The sequence below is a fragment of the Telopea speciosissima genome, chromosome 2, assembly GCF_018873765.1.
Source record: "Telopea speciosissima isolate NSW1024214 ecotype Mountain lineage chromosome 2, Tspe_v1, whole genome shotgun sequence".
In the NCBI taxonomy this organism is placed as follows: domain Eukaryota; kingdom Viridiplantae; phylum Streptophyta; class Magnoliopsida; order Proteales; family Proteaceae; genus Telopea; species Telopea speciosissima.
The window spans coordinates 71200679-71222535 of NC_057917.1; the positions used below are offsets into that span (position 1 = coordinate 71200679).

Consider the following 21857-nt stretch of genomic DNA (forward strand, 5'->3'; position numbering starts at 1 on the left):
ATTTTCCAACAACAGTGTTCATAACAAAATCCCATTTCAAATAATCATATGGTTTTCGGTGCACGATATTGGAATGAATATCGATCTCACTTGTAAAACCGGTACCGCACAATAAGATATTGATCCCTCAAACCATGCTCCTTATTCCTGATCCCCTCGGCATGCATCTGAACTCTGAAACACCACAATGAATAGAATCCAAGTCGGCGATAGCAACCAGACAAAAAACACCGTTTAATAATTGTTATATTTTTTGTCATTTACATGATAGGGGGCTGCGACAACTACCACATAACATAAGCTCTGTGCCCTTTGAAAGAGAATTCACTTTCCACAACCACGAGAGCTGCAGGGATGCCCTTACTTTTTGGGCCAAGGCCTTTATACAAAAGTGGGACCTTCACAGCTACCCTTTAAACACAGACAGATAGACAGACTCCTCATTGGGTGATTACCAGTCATAGCAGCCATCTCATTAAACAACAAAAGAGACTTAATTGGGGTTAGAGACAGGACACTTGTCATCAGTCTCTTGGCTTCAACTTGCAAGGCATAGAAACCCAGATCATTTGGTTTCTTCTCTCTATCCGTGAAACCAGTTAGAGCTGTACACGCACTACCCTAACCCAACGCCTATGTTCCGCCGTTACCATCATCATGAATGTGAGAGTCTGAGAACAAAACAGAACGTGCCCAAAATTGGGACGAATTGGTTGCTTCTATAACGGACACGTGTTCTCATCACCCCTTCACGAGCCCGCGTGCCCTCCGTTCCGGTTTTGGTGTCCAAAGTGCAAAGTCCAACAGTCCACACATTCCACTGAGGACAATACATAAATGGCCCAATCAATCTTGGCCCTTTGTTTTTTTTTTAAGAGTTGAAAATAGACGTTGATGCCCTCTCCTCCCAAGTCCCAACCCATATTCTACAGCTGGGATTGCGAATCAGAGATATTATTAGAAGATCGACAAGTATTACTATGTGTGGAGGATCCCTGTTTTTTATTTATTTTGGGTTTTTTCTTTTCTATAAAAAGAAAGAAAAAAAAACAGTTCCTAAACGGTGTGATCCACTACTTAATTTGTCGTTACTCCGGACGCGTGTCACGTGAAAGAGAGAACTGGAGAGGAGACTAGAGCCCCCCACACTAATACAGTGTGTAGATCTTTTTTCTACCCTTTTATGTAGGGGTGTCAATACCCAACCCGAATCGATGAAACCGGTCCGAACCAGCCCAAATGAGCCCGGACCACACCGGACCGAACTCTTAATGGTTTGGTTCGATTTGTGGATCCAAAAAGGCAAACGATTTAGTTTGGTTTGGGCTAGCCCGACGGTGCACCAGTAGCCCGAACCGTTAGGCCCGAACCCAAACTGAACCGACCTAATCCGATAAATGAGTCAATCAGTAAATGCCTAATGCCCCATTGCCCCCTAAATGTGTTGTGATAGTTTCTCACTTTATCTCATATCCTTTGTTAGTGATTAACTGATTACCCAACCAATTGTATCCATAGGCCATAGGACATAGGATACAAAGATGCATTGTATTTGAAATATTTTATGTACTTAAAAGAGAAAGAGAAGAAAAATTAACACTAACCGGACCTTACTAGTTATATAAAACCGGTATCAAACCGAATCCAAACCGATATCAACCCGTTATCATAAACCGAAACCGACACGAAACCAAATCGCACCGAAACCGAATATTTCTTAATGATTTGGTTTCGGTTTCTATAAAAGTCACACCGAAACCGAAAAGCCCGAACCAAAACCGGCCCGAACCGGCCCGTTGACACCCCTACTTTTATGGCACGAGAGACTTGCATTTTTGCTTTCTTCCTCCATTTTTTTCTCTTTTTTTATTGGTTTTCCCCAATCCCAATTCCCAGCTCAACCCACCTCCATTACCGGATTTTTATCCACTGCTGTACTCATCATGTGATGCTGCAGGTGGCATGTGAGCTTTACTGTACACAACATGGTACCTGAAACGCCGCATGATGAGTACTAAGGGTGTCAAAACCTAACCCGAACAGTTAAGACCGATCGAAACGATCAAAAAAACCCAGACCAAACCGAACCGATCCTTATTGGATTGGTTTTGAGCTCAGGTATTGCAAGATCGACTAAAAACCGGATCGATCGATAACAAACTGAGAACCGACCCGAATGAAACCGATAAAAATACATAGAGTATAAGGTTATGAATAGGAGGTGGATTGATTACCCATTGATTTCAATATTAGTGAGCAATTTTCTAGTTGTAAGGGGATTTGTTACAAATGAATGAGCATGAGGTTGAAAAATACGAAATTGATTTGTAACCCTACTTCCTCCATTGATCTCCTTGTTTACTATACAAAATTAGTTGGTTATCCAAAATGATTTGATAGTAGGGTTTTTTTTGTGATTTCAATATTAATTATCTTCTCAATGATTATTCATTGATTTCAATTTTAATTAGCTTTCTCCTTACAATTAATGATAAATAACTATATAATTTGTAACAATGATTTCGCTACAAACTCTATTTATCCATTGATTTGAATATTAATTATCTTCTATTATTTCCCATATAATTTATTCTTTTTTGTTTGAATTACAACATGAACTCATGAATCAAATCATTTTTCTTATTTTTGGTTGTATTTTTTTTTTTATTACTTGGAAAAATGAATTGCAATGTTTTTATTGAATCTTTCCTCACTACAAATTATGAATTTAAGATTTCATTGTGGCTCAAGCCCGAATGCAAACCAATCTAAACCAGTATTAACCCGATATTAAAAATCCAAAATAAACCGAAACTGCACCAGACCGAAACCAAAATCGATTGAAAATCGAAGTTTCTTAATGGTTTGATTTTAATCTTACCATTCTGAGATCGAAACCCAATTCAACCCGATCGAAACCGAATTGAACCGACCGTTGAGTACAGCAGCACTACAATTACAACGGGGCGGATAATAAACTTCCCTCCTTTTCCATCCTTGTCGTTTAGCTATTGAAGGTATCCAACAGCCAAGCGAAGGAATCATTTGTTGATTTGTTCCTTCTGCGTTAAAAGATGCCATCATCTTTCCACCTTATTTACAATCCTACCTCTCCACAATGCACTTCCAAGATCCAACCCATCCAGCTGAGGCCAATTTAACCATTAATTGCACATGATTTTTCTTCCCTTATATTACTAATTCATTAGTTTCGTCAGTTTTTAAGACAATTTACAGAGCCCCCCAAAAAAAAAAAATTTGAGAGTAATTAACACTGAAGCACAAAAGAAAGAAAAAGGCAATTAATTGATCTGGAGGAGGTTCTTAGGTAATTTATAGGTAGAAATCCTAACCTTGAGAGTGGAGACCATTATAGACCACAGCCGCCGCTGCCCCCACCACCTAGGAGGGAGAATGGGTAAAAGGGATAAGGTTGTGGCGGAGGCGGTGGTGGTGGTGGTGTCTTTGTATCGTTCACCTCCACTCCAACACCACCGACGTAACCGATTCCGCTGCCCAACTCCGGGAAGAACATCACCGAGTTGGCGTAGTCTGAAACGATCGGGTTTGGTTGTAGATGTGACCACGTCGCAGTACAATTTGTCACGACGGCCGCTGTGGCAGAAGTAGACGGAACGGAGGGCGCAATGGCTAAAGTCTCTGGTGGTGATGGAAGCAAGGATGTCGTATGAGTATTCGTCACAGGTACCACTTGACTATTGCTCAACCAAGGCGATAAGTTCGATGTCGGCGAATCACAGAAGCTCTGATCTGTTCCAAACACCATCTCCGGTAAAGACACCTCTTCCTCCTCTGCCCTGCTGCTGCTAGCCGTGGTAGTGGTATTGGTAGTGGTAGTAGAGGTTGTCGTCTTTCCCGACGCCGATCCAGAGGAAAAAGGGGATTCGATCATGAGCCTTCTCTTCTTATCACCAAGACGCCTGGATGAGTCCTTCTGGAGCATCATTCGAGTGATGAGATCAGGATCCTCTACTACCTTGAACAGGAAAGCCATCATCTGTTGGGGCCGTCGTTCCGTAGCCTGTAACCGCTCGTTCATACTTTGGAGCTCATCCTCTAACGCCTTCTGCTCCTGCTTTAACCTTGACAACTCTAATAGGATGCTTTCCTCCTCTATCACCCCATCCTCTTGCTTGGACTGCTGCATCTCATAGGAACTACTTCGGTTGGTCTTCCTTCGTACAATATTCTTCAGCAATTCCTTTTGCCCTCTCAGGAACGACTCATTCGCAAATTCCCATCTATCTGGATCCACCTTTCTGAATCCCTGATTCAGGAAATTTAACAAACACATAACTTCCCATCCTTAGGGAGGGGGAGGGGGAGGGGAAGGGGGAAGGGGTTGGAAGTGGAAGAAAACAGAAGAGGGAGAGGCTGTTAGGGTATACTCACATAGGTGTTGAGCTGACGAACAAAGCTTGAGAAGTTGTTGTGCTTGAAGTAAGTAGGGAGAAGCTCCCGTGAGAAATCAATGGGGTCAACCACTACAAAGCTGTTGTTGGCCTTGCCCCATGCGATCAGTGAATCTGTGGTAGGATCGCTCACCATCTGATACGTCTTTAGCACAAACGGAGCCACCAGCCCCACTGCGTTGTTTGCTTCCATCTTTCTGCCTTCTTTTCAACTCTGCAACTCGATCCCTTTCACACACACACACTTACACTTTTTTCTTTTCTCTCTGTCTCTCTCTCACTCACTCACTGGGCAGAGGTATAAATGAGGAGAAGAAACTGAAAGAGCATGATATGGGGAAGGGAGAAGGATGATGCGTTGGCCTCTCCTCTCTGGTGTGTGTTGTGTTCGTACTTTGTTCTTTCGTTGCTGATCGTATTAATTTATGCCAGCAGGCTATTTCACTACAAACACCAACTCTCTGAGATTATATTATTCATTTTATTAAAATAAGGGGTTATACTTATACGTGTCGCACATCGAGATATTTTCTTGGTGTCGTCACGAGATAGGACCCACATGGGTGGATGGACTTGCTTTTTTGTTTTTTTGTTTTTTCCCATCATCATCTCCTTTCATCCGAAACCCGTCACCATCTGAACCGTCTAAAACATCTAAAGATATTTATGGAGAAGGTCGAATGAGATGTAAAATCCACGGACAAAACAGTGGCTTGATTCGGTCGCTCAGATTCTGATTTGGTTTTGGCTTTGTTTTTCTTTGTAGGCAAGTCTGCTCGTGCTTTAGCATAAAAAAGGGTTTGATGATATGTGTCAGATTTTTAGCTCTCCAAGTGTAAGAGCGATCTTTTATGGGTCTTGGTGTGGTGCTTGGGCCTTGGGGAGCATATCTCTCCTCCCCAAATCTATGCTTGTCCCCATCTTAATTTGTTCTTAATCCCAACCCCCATTGGGCATTGGGCATTGGGCATTGGGCATTGGGTGGATTTACACAAAATTTATATCTCTTCTCCCTCTCTTTTAATTGATAATTAATGATCATAATTAGTAGTATAAAGTATAAGAGTACAGTCTTTTCTGTCAGTTATTCTTTGCATTCTAATTTCAGCAAATGAGGAGAGAGGCACATTAATTCCCAAACCAGAAATGGGGTCTGGGGCCACTGATATCCATTATTGAAAGTTTTTAATTGGACAAGAGTGACCTCCACCCCCTTTTTTTTTGTGTTTTTCTGTTAAAGCATGACTGACCCCATTGTGGAGAGTAAAAGTGCAAAGGAAGCCAAAGGTCATCAAGTCATCACCAAATCATCACCAAAGGGTTTCATCAATAATAATTAAAAAAAAAAAAAAAAACTATATCACCAAAGGGTCTATAAGGAATAATCCATTTCAAGCAAAGACTAGTTAAAAATATAATTGGGAAATTTTTTTGGTCGGCATAACAAATGAGATGAGACATCATGGTATGGAGCAAGAGACCACAGAAATGGAATAAAATTATATTTTACATTAGTACAAAGTGTCTGTGATGTCCTTAGAAATGATGATTTTTATCTCTCCTATGTACTCAGACTATCGTTGTTTATCCGACGAGAGAATCCCTCCCCTAATATAATCAAGATACGAAGAGAGAATGATTTTTATATTTGTAGCTAATAATATAATCAAATGTGCAGGTTGTATGTGTGTTAATTACTCCAAATGCTGTATGATTCATGGTTATTATATGAATGCTTGTCGGTCCTAAACCTACCTTTAACTTAAGCTACACTAGTGAGTAGAAGGATTGGTGCTGGGGGTGCTCCATCTTTTTCAAAGGCAATGAATGGGAGAATATCAGCTAGAGTGCCAGTTACCCCTTTTATTAAGAATTTGTGCTACCTTAAGGTTTGGGGTGTTTTTTCAGACTTAGGGGAGTTGGTTTGATTATGGATGTAGGGAACTCTTATAGGCAATGAATGAAAGGAGAATGTCAACTACAGTATCAAATTTCCTTTAATTGAGAATTAGGGTAGCTTTATGGCTTATCTTATCATATGAATTTTGGCTGATTAGGATAATTGATCTTGATTGTGCTAGATATAATGGAAAGAATCAAATTAGAATCAATCAAGATCAATTATCTTAGTCAGTCATATATACAATCTATGAAAACTCATATGGTAAGAGCTCTGATACCATCTTACCATATGAAAACTCATATGGTAAGAGCTTAATTTGGGCTTTTTTTTAAGATTCTAAGGTTACATAATTTGATTCTTAATGTAGAGTTGTTTTGCGTGATTATGTGAAGATGTATTGGTTTGCAAAATCCTTATATTTCACATTTCCAGTAATCCAACCACATTCATATCCAATTAAAAAATTAATAATATTTAAAGTTTGATTAACAACCATAACCATCATTTCATTACCTTGACTATTGTCCATTTATGGGTATTTTAAAATGTTTGTATTAGATCATATGGTTTGATTATTAAATTGGAGTGCAAAAAAGGGGTGGGAGTGGTTGCACTTTACATAACACCCTTTATGGACAAAATTATATATACACCTTAATTGTGGGTTTTGTTGTGGTTATTAAGTTTCAGCCAAAAAGGTGTATCAAGGCAGTGCAAAGCCAACACATCATATAGCAGAGTCCACAAGTCAACCTTGGTTAACATTTTACATGGCTGAAGATAGTAAAGAAAAAGAAACTGAATACATGGCTAGTCATGTGAAATTTGGCATTAATGAGGAAAAAAATGTTTTTTTTTTTATGCTGATATTTTTTAATGAGAAAGAAACTTTAGGTTGGGTAGGGGAGTGATGGAGGTGTTTGATTTCAATGATTTTTTTTGTGGCTATAGTGGAATTTGGGGGTCTTGTTCCCATTTGGAGATATTTTTAAGAATATGGGTAGGATTGAGATTGAGATGGTCAGAGTATACCAATTTATTTCTTTCCTGCTAGATGAAATACATAGGTGAAGGATCCAATAATCAAAATTTTATATTTTCCTGACTTTCCCAATGAATTTGAGAACCAAAGGTTAATAAATACGTTACAGATTGACATAGCCCAAAGCTGCTCAGCTCTGATCAAACCCTAAGTTTTTGGTGTTGTATACTCTATAGACTCTCTTTGGTTGGATTTCAATTTTGATTTCAGATTGGTTTCTTATAATAAGTCAATGAATAGATTTTGGGTCAAGAAATCAAAATTGTTTTGTTGCACAAAAGAAATCCATTTTGGGGCAAGGACGGAATCAGGAATAGGCAATGAAGGGAGGTGGGAGGATGTAGGGTTGGGGCTACACCAACGAAGATTGTTGGGGGTGGGGGGGAGGGGTTGGTACGGGCGATAGTTGGATTCTTGGGATGGGAGCGAGGGGGAGTAAGGTTGCGCAGAAAAGGGGAGAGAGAGAGAGAGAGAGAGGAAATTGAAATCCCAAATTAAATAGCACCCCAACTATTTCAAAATTTTGCTTTCTATGGTTTTCTATTTCTCATAAATAAGGTGCACAAATTATACCACATATTATCATAAATTAAAATTACTCTTAGAAATTGAAATCGAAATCCAACCATAGAACCTTAGTAACCTGTAAATAAATTTCATAAAAGAAATTCTCATATGAAAAATATAAATGCCACAAGGTCTCTGGTTCTTCGTGATAGAAGAGGCATGCAAGGAATGAAAATATTGCCCCAAAAGAATTTTAATCCATGCAATATTAATTAATTAAGGAGATTTAACATAAGAGAAAGTTTTCCTCCACTATGGGTTCAGCCACATTCTAGGGTCAGGGTCCTAAAACATCTCCCCCCCCCTCCCCTCCCCTCCCCTCCCCTCCCTTTTTTATGAATGAAAATGCTTCCCTACTATTACGCAATACCTTCTCCCGCTCTTCAAAAAATACAGTCAAGGGATTCCCCTTCATCATAGCTTAAGGGAAACTCTATTTTTTAACATATGACAAATTCATATGGTTACCTATATGTCCAATTTTTAACACAACCAGATTAACTGTCTTACCTATCTGCTATATGTACAAGAGGAAAAGTTTACAAAATGGTGAAACATATAACATGGGTGAACCCAAAATTTGACATTAAATTGGGTGCTTTACTGTTTTTTTGGACGGGTTGGGGTGAGGTTATAGGATTTGAAAATTAAAAATGGGATTTTCAACAACCCTTAAGCTGTTAAAAAAATTGTAATTCAACTTTTTTACTCTTTTAGTATAACATACTTTTTTTTTCCAATAAAAATAAATAGAGTAAATTACTTCTCCTTCCCCTCGATTATGTTTTAATGACAAACCCCTCCCCTGGGTATTGAGTAATAACTCTCCCCTCCCTTGCATTAATAAGATTCTATCAACCCTATCCATCCTGTTAAAAATGGTTGTTAAGTGATGGGAAAAGACTATATTACCCTTTCACAGTTTGTCTTAAAACATTCCAACTTCTCTCTCCTTCCTCTATCGTCTCCAACCTTCAGACAAGAGAGAGTGAAGATGAGGAGCTGAAACAGCCCTTGTTCCTTCTTCTTGAATATCCCATGCCCTTCCTCCTTCCTCCTTCCTCCTTCAAATCTTAAATATCATAAACCCACCAACCCCAATCAAGATCACAACCAAAGCAACCAACAGAGCTAGACCTCACCTTCCCCAAAACCTGCAAACCCAAAACGAAATTCTTCCAAAATTAAATAAAAAAAAGAAGAGATAAAGTGAACAAATTCTGATGGAATCAGCTACCTCTCAGAGAACTTGTGTCGTGAGGCTATTTCCATGTTCTTTGATGGATTCAAAGAAGAATCATCCCACTCAACTTCAAGCATTTGCGCACCATAAGCCACTTCAAACGAATCAAACCCCATTGTTGAAATCGTCCACAATGTAAAGGAAAACCCAAGAAGGTTTTCATCAGATAGAGGCAAAGTGTCCAGAATGTAAAGGAAAAACTCTTGTAACGGAAGCAGAGACATTAACCAAAAAATGAAACCACATTCATAAACACAGAGTACTGACCCAGTCTGGCTGTTGAAAACATGAAGAAGAGCACCCGAACCCGGCAGTCCACTAGACAGATGGGTTCTGAGACAATCTCAATTAGACTCAAAATCCCATCTGTCCGATTGAACAGCAGCAACTTAGATCCCAGCGGAGATGAAGGAACCAGAGGGAAAAATGACAAAAAAAAGTTGCAATTTTTTGAGATTCAAAAGGAGGGAATCATGGCTTTAACCTCTATCAACATAGGAATCCCAAGTCAAAACATGCAAGAGGTTACTGAATCCAAATTCCTCTTCACCGAATTGGGTTTGAAACCCCAAGAAGGGAAGAAATTACAAAAAAATAGGAGGAATGAGCAATGATTGTGGTTCTGAGAAGGGTTCATAACCCATTCATCTCTTCCTCCAACATAGATTGTAGTTTTGAGAAGGGTTCACTGAGGATATGGGAGAAATCTTGATTCGCAAATCCCAAAGCCTCTGAGTTTTTGGATCTCTTATGGTCTCACTGTTCTGTTCTCTTTCTTCTTCAAACGAAGAAGAAACTTGATGTCTGAAATCCCTTTTTGTTTTTTGGGCAAAGTCTGAAAACCTTTCTTGTTTTTGAAAACCAGAGAAACCGATCTGAAACCCCTTTGTATCCATCTCTCTTTTTTTCTCTCCCTCCCTCTCTCCGTGTTTTTGCAAGAATACTGAACGAAAAAGACGATGGAAGAAGAATCGAGAAATGGGAAAGAAGATGATGGTGCTGTGAGCCTGTCCTCTCGCTCAAGGGTATTATTGTGATATCATAAATATAAGGGCAGTTTGCGGTTTAAATGAATATATTTAGGGTGATGTCATCATTCAACAGTTATTTTTAACGGAATGGATACGGTTGATAGAATCTTGTTCATGCAGGGGAGGGGAGAGTTATTACTTAATACCCAGGGGAGGGGTTTGTCATTAGAGCATAATCGAGGGGAGGGGAGAGTAATTTACTCAAATAAATACTAACATGTCACATAAAATGATTTTTAATTTTTATTTTGAGTAGAAACATAAAAAATCATTAAATACTGCATTAAAATAATTTTTCAGTTTTTTTGAAATTTTTCTACCTTTATATTAAATAATTTTTAAGAACAAAATAAGAAATAATTAAAAAAAAAAAAAGTATCAAATTTTAAACACCCTACTCCATCCCACATCATCATGGGAGTTGAACTTGATTCGTGTCATTCGGAACTCCATTAGCAAGAGGGATTTTTATCTTTTGTTGACCGGACAGCAGGGTGCTGTACCCTCACATGGGGGCGAAATGACCATATAACCTTCTCTCGGATAGTGTGTTTGGACAGGGAGGTTAAATGGTCATTTCATGCCCATGTGAGGGTACAGCACCCTGTGTCTGGTTAAGAGACCTTGGTCCTTTAAAAGTTAACTGCAAAGTCCAAACATTTACTATTTAGAAGAGCACAGGAAGGCTCCGCACTGTTCCAATTTTCCCTTTACTTTTGCCTTTTCCATTTTCCCCTCTTCCCTTGGAAAATGTCTTAATCATGTATATACCCTACACCCTGAGAGTACATCATCGTCTAATTAATGACATTTGAAATCATAATATAAAGTGATTCAAAGAATAACAGAAGAAACTAATTTTGGCAAGATAACAAGAACCACGTATTATTTATTTCTAAAAAATAAATCTCCCTAATTATCCTTTGGGAAAAGGTTTTTTGAATAGCAGGAATAAATACGCTAGCATTTTTGTGTCTATCTCCTACTTACATAAAATGATATCGTTGCGGTTCTCCTATATATAATGTATGACACACATTTATCTTTACTGTATTTTTTTGTCATCTCTCTCCTCGCATGAAATGACACCGATGCCTTCCCATGTATCCTGTTTTGCTGCATCTCATTGATTGATTCTCATATACCGCTTGCTTAGAGAACCCTCCCCCTTATCCATTTTAGCTATTGTTAGAGAGAGAGAGAGAGAGAGAGAGAGAGAGAGCATGGTTTTATATATTGATAGTAATCAGATTGTATCAGAATTAGTTTTAGTTGATGGTGATAACGAATTGATACTGTATCAATGGTACCAAACAAGGGAAAGCAAAATGATCCAAAAAATCTTATATTGGTATTTTTTGAGGGGTAAAAAAGTCCATTCGATCTAATATGGCCAATTTGTATCAATATTGACATTGCTATCGATAGTGACCGATACTAATGCTGATACCATGCACTAAAACCCTGAGAAAAAGAGCACAGCTTTAGGAATTAGTATCAGGTCGATCGTATATGCCATTATTAATACCGATACCTGTTTGAACTGACTACAATCAAAGTCGCGGCTACTTCAATAAAAAAAAAGGGCGATCCCCTATTCAAATCGAAAGATGTACCTAACCTCAATTATGAAGAAGTAGTTTTTTTCTGGACTCCAAACTATTTCGGGTTTGGTTTTGTTTCATGTTTCTAAGAGCGGTCTTATCAAATAAGGAATCAGACCGCTCCTAGTGTTCTAACTAGTCATTAATGTTCAGTTCCAATAATACTAAGAAGATCCGGGTAAGATATGCACTTCCTTGGGAATGAATAAAAAAAATCGATGAACTTTCGTTTGCATTTTGCATTTTGCATTTTGCATTTTGACCTACATTCCCACTCTAGGGGTATTTTAATGATAAGTTCTATATGATCTAGACGATCATATTTGGTCAAATACTTAACGACAAGCTTTTATGTTCCTTGTATTTCCGAACAAAGTTTCTGTTGGCTAGTGACTCCTCAACTGTTCGAGCGCAATGTTGTGGTTGGTTCCGATTCAACAAGGGTAGAATTCTTGGTCAAAGGTCCAATACAGTAGCTAGCAGGCGTATAGGCCATTGTTAATACTGATACCTAATTGATACAATATAAATGTAGTATATTTAATGAAAAATGCTATTTTGATTTAAAATCGATACCAATACGATTGATATAATTCGGATCGGGAACGACTGATGCAATCACCGACAACGTGAAATTTGTGAATTAAATCCAAGAGAGAGAGAAAGAGAGTGAGAGAGAGAGAGAGAGATTGGGATCCTCTTCAATGAGGAGATCGCCCCCAATGAGGCATTCAGCGGCTGGGTTGCTTGGCACATATCTTGGTGAGTGCAGACAACCCAGCCGTTTGATGGTCAATTGGGCAAAGCCCTCATTCGAGCGGATCCAGATCCGGATCCGAGAGTGAGAGAGAGAACTGTTTGTGGTTATGTAAGTTTACGGAAGCAAAGGTCGAGTAGGATCTTCCAACTTCTTGAGTGTTTCGCTTTTTTGATTTCTTTGGTTGGCTGCTGGTTGGTTGGGGTCGTCTGTGAAAATGACAAGAAATCAAATCGAACTAATAGTGAGGGTACGTCGCTGATTGGTGGATTAGTGCAATTGGTAAACATGACAAAGAAGTCAAATCAAAGATAGCTTCTTAGGTTTTGATGCCTTGCTTCTTCCCTAATATATAAATGAATGAAATTATATATATATATATATATATATATATATATATATATATATATACGTGAGATCGTTTAAAGGTCTACATTGGTCGTTGGAGAGATGAACAAAAATTTATTATATGTATCCTTTTTAACTGGGAATTGAAACATAAGTGGGTACGTGGTTACCTCTCTCTCACATGCACTTTCACCTACTCGTATCTAGAGAGATGATCAAAAATATATTATATGTATCCTTTTTAACTGGGAATTGAAACATAAGTGGGTACGTGGTTACCTCTCTCTCTCACATGCACTTTCACCTACTCGTACATCTAGATGATCCATTCTCCAATATTACAATATCAAAAAAATGTCTTTGATGTAGTAGATATCTAATTTTATCAATGATAATTCTTATTTATTGGTACCTAAGGGATCTTGGAGTGTATGTTTTTGCACATGTACGAATACTCTAATCACTAACGAATTCTTTTATTTTATTTTGCCACATGAGGAATTGTGTTTAAGATTGAAATTTGACATATGAATCGAGACCCTTAGGGTTTACTTATTTATAAAATTTCAGTCCAATCTAATCTGTTGTATGATAAAAAATAATTAATCGACAAAGACTTGATTATGTGGATCTCCGGAGAAAACCTTCTCCCTTAAAAAAAAAAACAAAAAATTCAACCCAACGCTTTTCTTTTTGATAAATAATCTCTTGATTTGATTTGTTATTAAATACTAAATACTAACGTGCATGATTGGTGCTAAGAAGTCATATAGAATAAACTAGGATTGGAATCTTAAGGATTCATGGAAACCATGCTTATGGATATATGTATGATCATCTTGGATGCATGGGGTCCATTAAACTGTAGGTACCCCACCTCAGATTTCCCTATGAATGAGGGTCGTAGAGAGAGAGAGAGGGAGAGAAACGCCTTGGGGCTTTCCTTTCGATGTTGCTATGAAATATTTGTTTCGATAATAACAATGTAAAAAAAAAAATCAGTAGCAAGCTAGCAGGAGAAAACAAAAGAAAGCCAATGAAAAGTAAGAAATATATTTAGTTTGAAACCATAGAAGGATCGAAAAAGAAAGATGGGAAAGGATCCAAGAAGGATTTGTACAGTAGAAGACATAATATAATAGACTAAGAAAAGGAGGAAATGAGAGTTGGAGTAGACTTTTTTTAGTCATTATCTGGTGGAGCAATAAACAAAACAAAGATAATATGATAATGTCTTCGATCTTTCTCAAGAGATTTATATTTTGAAAAGGGCAAAGGCGGTTCTGGTTAGAGGGTTCAGTCGTCACTGATCAGTGGCGAAGACGAAGAATCTAGCTATCTAAGGTTGGGAATATGCTGGCCAATCACCGATCGCTTCCATTTTCCCGACCCTTCCGGTAGTAATTATATAATATAGAAACGATGAACCTTTTCTGCTTCTTTTGCCCATTAGGTGTTTGACAAATTAACACCTAAGAAACCCTATATATTAGCCCTACTAGGAGACTTTGTTTTGGTTTGAAAGCCTAGTAATGAAAAGATGATATACGTTAAAGGCAGCTATGTGACATCAGATGTTCTTTGACTCTCTCGAACGGACCACTTAGAATTTGATAATTTCTAATTGAAAGCATGTGGGAGTACTGTGGTCATGAGCGGATAGGTTGTAACTTGCGCGAGCCACCTCGATCTTGGGCTCAAAATCTTAACCCAAGACTAACCCATCCGGTCTTAAATCGGTACAATCAAAATATTAAAAGGAAAAGGTTCTCTGAGCTGGTGGCGGGGGTTTCGGCCTTAAAAAGCTTATCAAGGCAGTCAATCTCATTGTGCTCCATAAATAGCTAATACATGCCTTGGATTAGCCGTGTGTCAAATTTCAAGTCTAATTTAATCAAATATCAACATATGTATTGGAAATTTCGTCGGGAGTCCTTATTTTCAAATCTCTATTTTGCCACAAGGCAAACCCTGTTTGAATTGAAATTTTAAACGTGAATATAGAACCTTGGGTTGTACCTGTCTATAAAATTTGTGATCTTCTAACACAGCTCCCCCCCCTCCTCCCCCCAAAAAAAATAAAAAAAATAAATAAAACTTGAACTGGGATTTCTCTGCCCAAGCCCTGTCAAATGATCTGGAAATCCTTGCCCAAGCCAAATAAAAACAAATCATATATGATTGAGCCCAAGCTCAATATGCTCAATATGGAGTTTGGGTTGGGCTGGAGCAGGAATTGAATTAGGCAGATGTCAACCCAGCCCAGCTCTTATACTGGGCCTATATTGGACTGGGATGATTGGGCCACGGCTGGCTCGGCCTAAGAAATTGATATTAAATCACAGTTGTATGACCAGTGGTTACATGGTGGGATGGAGAAAATGGTTTTTAAAATCGTCAAAAGACTTCTGTTCTACACCTCCACCATATCCCATTAATAGTCATTCAGTAGTCATTTTCCATCAAAAATAAATAATAGAAATCTTATTACTTGGGAGAAAATTGAGCAATAGACTGTTTAAATATATATATATATATATATATATATATATATATATATATATATATATATATTTTTTGTGGCTTGGTGTTCCTAGACTGGCGGAGTATAGGCAAATTCTTGTCCAGCATGCCTATGTTTACCACATGACAATTTGAATGAGATTGAAATTTGTGGGTAGATAGAATCTAAGGTCCCCATGCTCATATATCAAGTTCCACCCAAACAGATCTCTGTTTACCGAGTGACAAAAATAAGCATTGAAAAATTAAGAGAAATGCCTTTTTTTTTTGGCTACATATATAACTAAATATGATCCTGCCCTACGTGTGTCTATTGTACCAAATTAAACAGTTAAGAGGTCCAGGTGACAAATTAAAAGAACCTGCCGGTAAACTGTTAAGAGGTTAAGGACTTATTTTAGGATCTGACTCCTTTACTTCCGCCTGCCCGGTACTGCCGTGTGCCCTCACACACAAGCGTGGCGGAAAGTAGAGGTAAGGCGGTACATTCCGCCTTGCTTGTGTGTGGGGCACATACGACAGTAGGGGCAGGCAGAAGTAGAGGAGTCGAATTGCTTATTTTAATGGTGGCACATAACATAGATGGACGTACTGCATGTGGAGGATAAACAATACTAAGTACAGGATTCTTAGGCAGCATTTGATATGCCTTCTCGGAATGCATTCTTCGATGAGAAAAATAGTTGTTTTTATCGCTCAAAAATGTGAAATTGACCTAAAATGCATTCCAAGAATGCATACCAAACACCGCCTAATATATATATATATATATATATATATATATTAACTTCTCTTAAATTGTTTGAGGATAATGATTGATTCCCACTAAAAATGATTCTCCTTCCACGACTTAACTACACATAACATACCCCCATTAATGATAAAAACCCAAAGAGTTAATAGAAAGTAGATGCAGCTCCCTTGGTGGGTGTGGACTGTGGACTGTCCGCTGGCCGGTATAGTTGGTCCTGTACATTGTGTTTATTGAAACTAAAGACAAGCAAAAACTTTTGATTTTCCAATAAAGTGAAATTGATCCACCGGTGAGCACAAGCTAGCCATCTTACATATGGTATATCTGTCACATGGTAGCTTATGCTCGGCATGGTTTTAGGTATTAGTATCGCATTGGTTGATGCGTATTGACGGATAAGATCATAAGGTGTCCTATTGGGTAAAAAAAAGTGGTTCTTTTTTTTTTAATTTTTTTTATTTTATGTTTTTTGTATTAGAATCGATACGACTGATCTGTATTAGTATCGATATCGACCAATTATGACAGAGATACCATAAAATAAATATTTTTTGATGATCAGATTCCAAATGTCATTTACAGGTACGACCCTAATTTCCTCTAGCATTGTTCCAATTCTTAGTCTATGACTGGTTATGAATACATTGGCAAAGTAATGAAATAATGTTTTTTTTTTGACTTATTGATTGAAAGTTTACCCAAAAAAAAAGGACTTATTGATTGGAAGAGTATTAATTAGTTCCTAGACTTTTTATAGTTCCTCTAACCAATAAACACTAATTCATTCCTTATTAATATTTAACCTAAAAACAAATTGCTTATTAATATTAGAAAATCACATTTTCTATCTGATAAAATCCTTTTTTGGAAGGAATTATAGAGTTTTTTTTTCTCTTTTTGTGCCTTCTATTTTAATCAGCCAAAGTAAAGAAAAAAACAAAACAAAAAAAAAAGGATTCCCATAGTAGTGGAGAGCAAAATGGGAGCAGCCTAAACTATGAAAACAGGATTGTGGAAGAACAATACAAGCAGAGATTTTAACCAAATTTTGTATTCATTTAAGATGGCTAGAGGGAAAATGCCAAACATTACCGATTTACTGGCCCTGTTTTCTAAGAGTTTTTTACTTTAGAAAACATTTATTTTTTGGGGGCTTATAGATGTTCCTTTTAAGTGGTTCTAAGTATACATGGACTAATAACAAAAGCCTCCTAATTTAATTATTGAGATTTTGGATAGGAGCTTGGCCAACCATCTTGATGAAGTTTGGTCACTCTGATTTCTCTGGCCTTTCTTGGATTAGATCATAATATCATATTCCTCTTTTATTACATACTAATTCTGATGTGTTTTCTTATAAGAAAATTTTCGATTTCCAAGCCATTTGGTTTAACCATCTTAAGTTTGAGGGTTTCTTTTTTAACCCAAAACAAAATGGTTTTAACCCTAGGACAGTAGAATTTGAGTTGTAAATTAAGTGGGTTAATAATGTTTTTAAGAAAGTGGAATACAAAGGATTTTGGGAATATGAACAATTTAAAACATTCTCTTTTTGAGTAATTTTATTTCATAGAATCCTTGGATCTTACCCCTGACATGCTTACAGAGTTGTAGGTGTCAATTTATGTCAAATGGTTCATTGAGGTTGAGGAAATTTTTTGGCTAAAAAAATCTAGAGTTTCCTATATTAGGAAGAAGACAAGAATACATTTTTTCTTACACTCTGTGGTTAATCTACACCTATTTATGTTCCTTATCTTCTTCCGAGTCAGGGTTCTAAAGTGTATAATTATCCTTCAATTGATGTTTTATTTGCGGCTCACTTAAGACGGATTTATACTACTTTTAGTCCCCTTGATTTCTCCTCTATTGAGAGTTTATTTGATTCGATCATCTCTAAAGTTGAATATGATGCCTTCGTGTGCTTATAAAGCTTCGGGTCATGATGGTATTCTTGCATTTTTTTTTTCCTGGTAAATATTGGGACATGGTTAAAATTGATATTGTGGCATTTGTCCATACTTTTTTGACTCTATTTCTTTTTTTTTTTTGGTATTAATTACACCCTTATTTCTAGAGTTCTAAAAAGGTTAAGCATTTAGTTATTAATGATTATAGACCTATTAGTTTATGTATTGTTTCGTATAGAATAATTGTGGAATTACTGGTTAATAGAAGACTTAAACTTTTCTTGCTAGATTTATTTCTCTTTGTCAGGTTGCCATTGTGCAAAGCATACAATTTTTTTTTAACATAATTGTTGCTCATAAAATTTTCTATTATTTAACATATTACAAAGGCAAACGGGGATGACTTGACTTTAAAGTTGGATATGTTAAGCCCATAATAGGCTTGAGTGGGATTATTGTCGTGCTATTTTTTAATATTTAGGATTTAGATAGAAATGGTGTGATATAATCGATCAATTACCTTATGTCTTACCTATACATATCCATTAAACTTGAAGGTAGTTCTTTTAAATATGTGAATCCCCTCAATAGGGATTAGACAGGGTTGCCCGCTTAGCCCATATCTATTTCTTATTGCTACGGAACGATTAGCTAGGTTATCAAAGGTGTATAGTGATTTAAATTTGTTTGTAGGTATTAAGATGGGGAGATCAGCTCTAGAAGTTTTTTACTTTCTTTTTGTTGATGATACATTCATTTTTTGTAGGACAACTCTAGTGATGTGTCTACTTTGCAGGCAATCATGCATCTATTTCAAGACTTATCTAGACAACAAATTATTTTTTTTTAAATGGAATGTGTTTCAATCGGTCAAATTCAGAGGAATCTCATTAGGGTGCTATTGAAAATGCAGTTACTTGGGAACCCCTATTGGCTTTGGCCATTCTAGTGTTAATGATTAGAGTCATTTGATTACTAGGATGATGATTAAGTTAGGTAGATGGAAAATCCCATTACTTTCCCAAATCATCCAAAATTTAAAATGTTCTTATGGAAGATATTTTTTCCTTTTTGTGATCTTTACAAAAGTATTTTGGTAACAGGACCATTAGGGTTACGCATTGAGTACTGTCATTCTTCCTCTTTGCTTAACTTGTTGGACACCTTCTCGTCTAATCTTATACTCACTAAGTTTGAGAAAAATAATGATCTCTCGATTGGTACAGTTACGTGTTATTTCATTTGGATCTCTCGTTATCATTGTATTTTTTGTCATACCAAATCCAATCGATTTGCTCTTATGCAAGTTATTTCAAAATGGATTTCTAATGGATGTTGATATGTTTCTTTTTGGTTAATATTATTTTTCTCTCGTTCAGAAAAAAGTTTTCAAAACTTTCAATAATTTAATGGAAAAAGAGTTACTACACACCCATTGTAGGTGCTTATATATTACTCTACTTTTGTTTCACATGGAAAATATGATTAACTGTTTTTGCAGTTTGAGCATTGGATATATGGGGGAACTCTCTCCTCAACCAAATGATCTACCATGTGTGGAGTTTTTCGCTCATTTTTTGAACGCTCCTATGTGTTCAAACATACTCACAATGAATCGATATGAGGAGAAAAGATTCCTACCTATCCATTGTAGGAATGTTGCTTACATGACTAGCGACATGGCTAGAGAAATCATGGTCTGGGTCAGTGAGGTGTCGGGTTTTTTTTTTTGTTTTTTTTTTTTGTTTTTTTTTTTGTTTTTTATTGTGAGGTGCCGTATTTCAAAGCCTAATTCAATCAAATATGTACCCTCCTATATACAATTCTTTAAAATTTTCCTCGATTCACTGAGCTATGGTGAATCAAGATTTTAAGATAGCCAATCAGATGCTTCTAAGGTGGCTCTTATGCTTATTTTAGAATGCACAATTTCATGCTCAATTTATTTTGTTTTTTTTCTCCTTCAATTAAAAGAAAACCCCCAACCATAACCTTCCCAACTAATAGGAAGAGGGACATAACTCCAAGTCTCTATTATTAACAATTGGAGACTTTTGAGGATACCAAACTTGCTCTGGTGGTATGTGGCCATGCTTGTGACGCAATTTGGATCCTCTATTGCCTCGCTGTTCGGCAGGACCGTGCTGCCTAGACATGGGGGGGCGTGCAATGACTACTCACCCCTACTCGAGAACCTTGCCTGAGTGGGGGTAAGGCGATCATTGCACGTCTCATCATGTCTGGACAGCACGGTCTTGCTAGGCAGCTCGGCAATAGAGGATCTAAATCCCTTGTGACGTGCCCACCAAAAAAAACAAACAAAAAAATAAAAAAAAAGATTTACCACCCACAAGACTAGAGTGGTACACCTCAATTTTCAAAGGCTCAAATTTAGTTTCTTTCTCCGAATGTGTGGGGTTGGGATCTAAAGGTTTTTAGCTATTGTATCAATGATGGGACATGTGTCCAACATTGAGAGTGCACGTACCCAGAGTCTGGCCTTCTAGAAACAAGTCTCTCCCATTTAATTGTATCTTTTACTTCCTATTAGGTTCTACCCAAAATCCAACATGGGCGGGCATAAAAAAATCCTTAAGTAAGTAGTATGGTGTGATCTCATTCCACGGTCCTAATAGTCGGTTAACTTTAGGATTAGTGCGTGGTTTGTGTGATTATACTTTCATCAAAAAATTAAAAAAAAAGATGTGCAGGTTTAGTCTCACATCGAGTGTGTGAATGTGGTGTGTGTTGTGTAGATCCGCCATTCCACGGTCCTAAAAGTAAGTTAATCTTTTGGAATTGGTGCGTAGGGATGTAAATGAATAGTCGAAATTCGTTTCCGTTTCCGTGTTCGTTTAGCACTATCCGAATCCGCCTGAAAATTAAACGGATGTGGATACGGATAGGCTATACCTATCCGAAAATCTATACTTACTTGTAAACAGATAAAATATTCGATCCGTATCCATGTCCGTATCCGTTTAGCACTATCCGAATCTGTCCGATAGCTAATCGGATGCGGATGCGGATATAGCACTATCCGAGCCGAATCCGATCCGTTTACAACCCTATTAGTGCGTGGTTTGTGTGATTACACTTTCATCAAAAATATAAAAAAAAAGGGGTGTGTGGGTTTAGTCTCACATCGAGTGTGTGAGTGTGGTGTGTGTTGTGTATATCCGCCATTCCACGATCCTAAAAGTCGGTTAACCTTTTGGGATTGGTGCATGGTTTGTGTGATTACACTTTCATAACAAAAAAAAAGAGGTGTGTGAGATTAGTCTCACATCAGGTGTGTGAGTGTGATGTGTGTTGTGTACATCCGCCACTCCACGGTACTAAAAATCGGTTAACCTTTTGGGATTGGTGCGTGGTTTGTTTGATTACACTTTCATCAAAAAAAAAAAAAAAAGGGATGTGTTAGTTTAGTCTCACATTGGGTGTGTGAGTGTAGTGTGTGTTATGTATATCCGCCATTCCACGGTACTAAAATTCGATTAATCTTTTGGGATTGGTGCGTGGTTTGTGTGATTACACTTCCATCAAAAAACAAAAAAAAAGTATGGTGTGATCTCAACGTATTCCCTGCCCCCTACTAAACCCTCATAAATAGGTAGTTGTTTGGTTGATGAAAAGTCTACAAAATTAAATTCTATACCCATCACTTCTGTTTGGCGTTCTACCAATTTAATTTCATTTCAAGCAGCAAACTCACTCACTCACTCACTCACTCACTCACTCA

At 37.4% G+C, this 21857-nt stretch overlaps 1 protein-coding gene across 1 annotated transcript; it reads right to left on the bottom strand.

Moving 5' to 3' along the window:
* Window positions 1–3370: 3370 nt before the first annotated feature.
* LOC122651070 (heat stress transcription factor C-1) lies at window positions 3371–21849 on the bottom strand. The gene is made up of 3 exons (XM_043844405.1): window positions 21831–21849; window positions 4414–4661; window positions 3371–4288 (listed from the first exon to the last, which is right to left on the bottom strand). Exons 2-3 carry the CDS (start codon window positions 4624–4626, stop codon window positions 3371–3373), a joined length of 1131 nt encoding a protein of 376 aa, XP_043700340.1. The 5' UTR covers window positions 4627–4661; window positions 21831–21849.
* Between the last annotated feature and the right edge of the window lie 8 nt (window positions 21850–21857).